The 7,724-nt window shown below is 37.3% G+C and overlaps 1 protein-coding gene across 1 annotated transcript in view; it reads right to left on the bottom strand.

Moving 5' to 3' along the window:
* Window positions 1-4,770, bottom strand: part of LOC140172751 (uncharacterized) — a 71,120-nt gene extending 66,350 nt beyond the window's left edge. Inside the window, exon 1 of the mRNA XM_072195882.1 lies at window positions 4,713-4,770. Within this exon, the coding sequence (XP_072051983.1) occupies window positions 4,713-4,770 (58 nt within the window). The remainder of the gene's footprint in view (window positions 1-4,712) is intronic.
* Between the last annotated feature and the right edge of the window lie 2,954 nt (window positions 4,771-7,724).

Raw genomic sequence — 7,724 nt, 5'->3', positions numbered from 1 at the left:
GATGATGATGATGATGATGATGATGATGATGGTGATGATGATGACGATGATGATGATGTTGTTTCTGCTGCTGTTGCTGTTGATGTTGTTAACAACGATGATGATGTTGTTGAAGAAGACATGTGTGGTGATTGATGAGGACGGTGACGACGATGATGGCGACGATGACGAAAATGACGATAATGATGGTGATGGTGATGATGATATGATAGTGACGAAGCGAACACAAACAACGACGCAAACGACGGTGAACTTCAATTTGTCTCAGTAATGTTGACATTGACATTCATCAAGCCACTCTGATTCGTTGTGTATATACATACATAATGATATCAAATCTCAATTCGGTAACTAATTCTTGTCACACGTGCTCACCCAGTGTGCAAATCTAGCATCTTATGATGTGCAGCATCCGTCTTCAACCAATGTTGTGATGAATGATGCACAGAAAGTTCATTAGCTCTCCTTCCTTTGTTACATTTGGATTATTTTAGAGTTATAAACGTATTTTATCTGCATGGTTAGTCATAAATACACAGTCATTCAGGTTTAACAGATTCGCTCAACGTATATAGGATGCAGAATTGAAAATATGCATGATAATGATTGAAATTCTTTATTTCCTTATAACTTTATTCACACTTTATTGCCAAATGATTTGTTGCTTCGGAAATGAAGTATTTGAATTAAATCTTTCCGCGCATTTAACTTCCAAGATTTCTAAGATAGTTAATATTAAGTTCACCTATATGACACTTTAGAATAGTGCTTTAGGGGTAAGATTATAGGAATTAGTTAGAACTTAATGGTTAGAATTCTTATCATTTCTCATAGCTCCCTCAGTATCTCTTCTCTTTCCTCCCTTCCCTTCCCTCCCTTTCCGAGTCCCTTCTCCTCTTTTCTCTCTCCTCTCCTCTCCTCTCCTCTTCCCTCTCCTCTCCCTCTTCTCCCCTTTCCGAGTCCCTTCTCCTCTCTTCTCTTCTCCTCTCCTCTCCTCTCCTCTCCTCTCCTCTCCTCTCTTCTCTTCTCTTCTCTTCTCTTCTCTTCTCTTCTCTTCTCTTCTCTTCTCTTCTCTTCTCTTCTCGTCTCGTCTCGTCTCGTCTCGTCTCGTCTCGTCTCGTCTCGTCTCGTCTCGTCTCCTCTCTCTCCTCTTCTCTTCTCTTCTCTTCTCTTCTCTTCTCTTCTCGTCTCGTCTCGTCTCGTCTCGTCTCGTCTCGTCACTTTCAGTAGCCATTTTTCCATCTTCTGTCAAATCATAGTTTTGTAATTAGGTTTCAATCTGGAATGTGGAACGGAAGCATTTAGTAGAGATCCAGCACAGTAAACATGGTAAATAGAGAGCGACAAGATCTCTCGTGTGCAACGTCTGTCTGGTCTTTATCATTTAAAAATAAAACTTTTAAGCTAAACTATAAACTTAACATGATAACATAATTACTAGCAACACATACTGAATGAAATATACCAGAACCTCACTTAAATTATTACTTTGATAGCACATAAATCCATGTGCTTGTGATGAAATAACGAATTTAGTCATTATATGCATTAAATGATTAACGTCATTGCACGCAATCTACAAATTATATACTAATACGCGTCACCTCAAATAGTCTACCTCAAATAATGTTATATCCCTAATAATCATCATTATAGATCACAATACCCACTCTCCCGCATGTTTTTCTAGTACATAATACAAATACTTGTACTTTTTGTAGTATGTAAAAAGTTGTTCAATAGTTAAAAGAAGAAATAAAGAAGTTCCCGCCTTTTTCTGCCTGCAAAAACTTGTTGTAAATTGACGCAGGAAGTAATCTATAAAGACTGTCAAATTCGGAACCACTTTGATCTCAAGAGTGTGCTCTTGAATAGAATCTCCTGCAGAACAAGGCAGATGTACCTAGATGTACCTCTTTTGTTTTATAGAAAAATACAAGTCATGAAAGCACTTGATATTTACTCGACAATGACGTTAGTACGTTTTATAATGGAAACTGCGCTCGGCTAAATCACATACACACGAAACTTGATCAGTTGCGGTGTGAATATTTTGTTTTTTATCCCACCAAAATCATAAATTTACAAATGAATTTTACAGGAAATAACGATGTGGGAAATTAGAATTGAAAGATTGTTCTGTTAGTGTAGAATAACATGCCTTAATGGTTGTTTTTGTTTTAAAGGAGTATTTCGTGATCCTAGCATCCTTTTTTATGACATTTTTCAGTACATATCCACGAAAAAAGCATATTCCCAAAATTTCAGTTGATTCCGATATTGCGTTTGCGAGTTATGCATGATTATGTGTATTACACTGCTCCATAGACAATACGTTGTAATTTCGTTCTGGTGCACCAGAACGAAATTCAAATTTCACGATATCTTTGCTAAACGAATTAATCTGCAAGAAATATTTTGTACATAAACATTATGTAGCCAGAGGTTTCCAGTGATATAAAAATCTCAACTTTTTTTGAGAAAAGTGGGGATGAGGCTGTGGATCACGAAGTGCCCCTTTAATGGTTGTTTTTGTTTTAAGCAACACCAAAACAAAAGGAAATCTCAGATGTCAGCGAGGAAACGGTAGCGCGCCGGAACCATTTGATATTTTAATTGATTCGTAATCAGTGCAACGCAAGTCGGTTAAGACTCGCTATATATAGATAAGAAGAGCGATTGTTTTCTCTGCAAATTTATCAGCTTTACTTTGTTGGGAGGCGCTGGAAACTTTCAAGTTCATGAATGAATGATTTCATTAATGCAGAAGTAACAAGTAATAATCTTCATATGAAAACGAGCTTGAACAATTTCCTGCAACTTTAATGTTGCGTAGGTATTTAGCTACAACGTAAATACAGCTGCACTGGGTTGACAAACAACAAGTTATAAACTTGCGAGTTGGGAGTTTATGGAGGAGTTGTGAATCAAATTAGATTCTTATGATCAATGTCATATTGTGTTAAAAGCTCACTTGAGATTCGACTGACTTTACAACAACAAGTTATAAACTAGCGAGTTGGGAGTTCGTGGAAGAGTTGTGAATCAAATTAGGTGGAAATCTTATCGTGATCAATGTCATTGTGTTAAAAGCTTGAGATTCGACCGGCTTTACAACAACAAGTTATAAACTAGCGAGTTAGAGTTCGTGGAGGAGTTGTGAATAAAATTAGGTGGATATCTTATCATGATCAATGTCAAATTGTGTTAAAGCTCACTTGAGATTCGACTGACTTTGGTTGGGTTAAATTGTATTATTTTTATGGGTGTTGTTAGCATGACTGTTTGTGACAATATATGAGAGCAGCTCTGTGGTGCGATGCATGATGATAATTAATTGATGATGATGATGATGATGATGATGATGATGATGATGATGATGATGATGATGATGACGACGACGACGACGACGACGACGACGACGACGACGACGACGACGACGACGACGACGACGACGTTGTTGTTGTTGTTGTTGTTGTTGTTGTTGTTGTTGTTGTTGTTGTTGTTGTTGTTGTTGTTGTTGTTGTTGTTGTTGATGATGTTGTTGACAACGTTGATGATGCTGAAGAAGACATGTGTGGTGATTGATGATGACGGTGACGACGATGATGGTGACGATGACGAAGAAGACAAAAATGATGATGACGACGACAATGATGATGATGATGATGATGATGATGATGATGGGGTTCATGGGTGCCTGCTTATTTCGAGGCTTGATGATGATAATGATGGTGATGAAGCGAATGCAAACAACGACAAAGACGACGCAAACGACGGTGAACTTCAATGTGTCTCAGTTTACGTTGACATTGACATTCATCAAGCTACTCTGATTCGTTGTGTATACATACATAATGATATCAAATCTCAATTCGGTAACTAATTCTTGTCACACGTCAACCATAGTGTACAAATCTAGCATCTTAACTAACCTGGTGGTGATTTTGACAATGTGTGACGGTGTTTCTAACCTAAAGGAGTTGTTTCGCATCGCGAGATACCATCACGCTCTTTAACTTGAGGGTACGTCAAGGATAATTACATTCATAGTGAATGCGTGCTGGGATTTCATCAACATGAGTGGTTTAAACAGGTATCGTGTCATCAACCATTATTAGGTATATCGAAATAATATCGGACGACTTGTAGCATGCGATCTCCATGCAGTTTGAAAACAGATTATACAACCTTGTGAGTCTTTAGATTGTTTAAAGAGGAACTAACACATCTGGATTTATTCATAAGTGTAATACAGCAGGTTCAACATTTTGGCAAAAGGTATTCATGCTAATTGAAGTGTCCGAGGGAGGTCCAGATCAGTGTAAAAGCAAATTGTGATATGTAAGGACAAGGTCACCTGCCCAAATCCTTGTACATGTAGTAATTAAAATTTTTAATTTAAAAACTCCACTTGAGGCTCATGCATCAAAATGGAGGATTAAGCTTCACTTAAAAACTGTTTTTTTTTTCTATTCATTTGAAGTTTTGACAATCTGCCCGTTCGAAACCGCGACCCGGGAAAATTCGCAATCTATTATCCTCATCTCATCTATTCTGTCAAATGTGATTCCATTTACCAGTTTATGACTTTCTTTTTTCTATTGTCCCTGAATCGCTTAATAACATGACAAACATAAGATTTTGCTACATTTTAGCTCAGATTGTAGAATAACATGCCTTAATGGTTGTTTTTGTTTTAAGCAACACACGTCTCTTCTCGTCTCTTCTCTTCTCGTCTCGTCTCGTCTCGTCACTTTCAGCAGCCATTTTTCCATCTTCTGTCAAATCATAGTTTTGTAATTAGGTTTCAATCTGGAATGTGGAACGGAAGCATTTAGTAGAGATCTTGCACAGTAAATAGAGAGCGACAAGATCTCTCGTGTGCAACGTCTGTCTGGTCTTTATCATTTAAATATAAAACTTTTAAGCTAAACTATAAACTTAACATAATAACATAATTACTAGCAACACATACTGAATGAAATATACCAGAATCTCACTTAAATTATTACTTTGATAGCACATAAATCCATGTGTTTGTGATGAAATAACGAATTTAGTCATTATATGCATTAAATGATTAACGTCATTGCACGCAATCTACAAATTATATACAATACGCGTCACCTCAAATAGTCTACCTCAAATAATGTTATATTATTATATAGATCACAATACCCACTCTCCCGCATGTTTTTCTAGTACATAATACAAATACTTGTACTTTTTGTAGTATGTAAAAAGTTGTTCAATTGTTAAAAGAAGAAATAAAGAAGTTCCCGCCTTTTTCTGCCTGCAAAAACTTGTTGTAAATTGACGCAGGAAGTAATCTATAAAGACTGTCAAATTCGGAACCACTTTGATCTCAAGAGTGTGCTCTTGAATAGAATCTCCTGCAGAACAAGGCAGATGTACCTAGATGTACCTCTTTTGTTTTATAGAAAAATACAAGTCATGAAAGCACTTGATATTTACTCGTAAATGACGTTAGTACGTTTTAAAATGGAAACTGCTCGGCTGAATTCGCGTACACACGAAACTTGATCAGTTGCGGTGTGAATATTTTGTTTTTTATCCCACCAAAATCATAAATTTACAAATGAATTTTACAGGAAATAACGATGTGGGAAATTAGAATTGAAAGATTGTTCTGTTAGTGTAGAATAACATGCCTTAATGGTTGTTTTTGTTTTAAGCAACACCAAAACAAAAGGAAATCTCAGATGTCAGCGAGGAAACGGTAGCGCGCCGGAACCATTTGATATTTTAATTGATTCTTTATCAGTGCAACGCAAGTCGGTTAAGACTCACTATATAGATAAGAAGAGCGATTGTTTTCTCTGCAAATTTATCAGCTTTATTTTGTTGGGAGTCGCTGGAAACTTTCAAGTTCATGAATGAATGATTTCATTAATGCAGAAGTAACAAGTAATAATCTTCATATGAAAACGAGCTTGAACAATTTCCTGCAACTTTAATGTTGCGTAGGTATTTAGCTACAACGTAAATACAGCTGCATTGGGTTGACAACATTAATAAGTTACAAACTAGCGAGTTGGGAGTTCGTGGAGGAGTTGTGAATCAAATTAGGTGGAAATCTTATCATGATCAATGTCATACGGTATTGTGTTATGCTCACTTGAGATTCGACTGACTTTAGCTGGGTTAAATTGTATTATTTTTGAGGGTGTTGTTAGCATGACTGTTTGTGACAATATATGAGAGCAGCTCTGTGGTGCGTTGCATGATGATAATTAATTGATGATGAATGATGATGATAATGATAATGATAATGATGATGATGATGACGACGACGACGACGATGATGATGTTGTTTCTGCTGCTGTTGCTGTTGATGTTGTTGACAACGTTGATGCTGATGCTGAAGAAGACATGTGTGGTGATTGATGATGACGGTGACGACGATGATGGCGACGATGACGAAGAAGACAAAAATGACGACGACGACGATGATGATGATGATGATGATGATGATGATGATGATGATGATGGGGCTCATGGGTGCCTGCTTATTTCGAGGTTTGATGATGATAATGATGGATGATGGTGAAGAAGCGAATGCAAACAAAGACAAAGACGACTTTGTGTCGTCTTTGTGTCGCGACGGTGAACATGTGAACGTCAATTTGTCTCAGTTACGTTGACATTGACATTCATCAAGCTACTCTGATTCGTTGTGTATACATACACAATGATATCAAATCTCAATTCGGTAACTAATTCTTGTCACACTTGCTCAACCAGTGTACAAATCTAGCATCTTAACTAACCTAGTGGTGATTTTGACAATGTGTGACGGTGTTTCTAACCTAGAGGAGTTGTTTCGCATCGCGAGATACCATCACGCTCTTTAACTTGAGGGTACGTCAAGGATAATTACATTCATAGTGAATGCGTGCTGGGATTTCATCAACATGAGTGGTTTAAACAGGTATCGTGTCATCAACCATTATTAGGTATATCGAAATAATATCGGACGACTTGTAGCATGCGATCTCCATGCAGTTTGAAAACAGATTACAACCTTGTGAGTCTTTAGATTGTTTAAAGAGGAACCAACACATCTGGATTTATTCATAAGTGTAATACAGCAAGTTCAACATTTTGGCAAAAGGTAATCATGCTAATTGAAGTGTCCGAGGGAGGTCCAGATCAGTGTAAAAGCAAATCGTGATATGTAAGGGCAAGGTCACCTGCCCAAATCCTTGTACATGTAGTAATTTAAATTTTTAATTTAAAAACTCCACTTGAGCATAGGTTTCGGAGTTCCTCCAATACCTATGACTTGAGGCACATCAGCATCAAAATGGAGGATTAAGCTTCACTTAAAAACTTTTTTTAATCTGCACCGTCACGTCACGATTGACCGATTCACAATAGATTTCTCCATTCTCCACATTGAATGGTGGACTGCACTTATGCCCAAATATGGCACTTGCCAATCAATAATCACCCATTTGAAATCCCCTTCCTCGCTCCACTGACCAAAGTTATGGACAGATATGGGAGTTGTTTTTGCTGTTATTTGTCACTTACATATCAGGGAGGTACGAACATTTGCAGATGCCCCACCTATACTCAGTTTTTAGCCTACATAAACATTATTCTTGATTGACAGCAAGTACAAAAAATATCCGTCAAGTGGTTTAGCTTTAATGCCCTTCGGAAGAGAGCGGTCCACAAGTGAGTGATAGTCACTA

This window comes from Amphiura filiformis, chromosome 16, assembly GCF_039555335.1.
Source record: "Amphiura filiformis chromosome 16, Afil_fr2py, whole genome shotgun sequence".
NCBI classification, from domain to species: domain Eukaryota; kingdom Metazoa; phylum Echinodermata; class Ophiuroidea; order Amphilepidida; family Amphiuridae; genus Amphiura; species Amphiura filiformis.
Note: the sequence above shows the minus strand (reverse complement) of the source record. Positions and strands in the feature narration are given on the sequence as shown.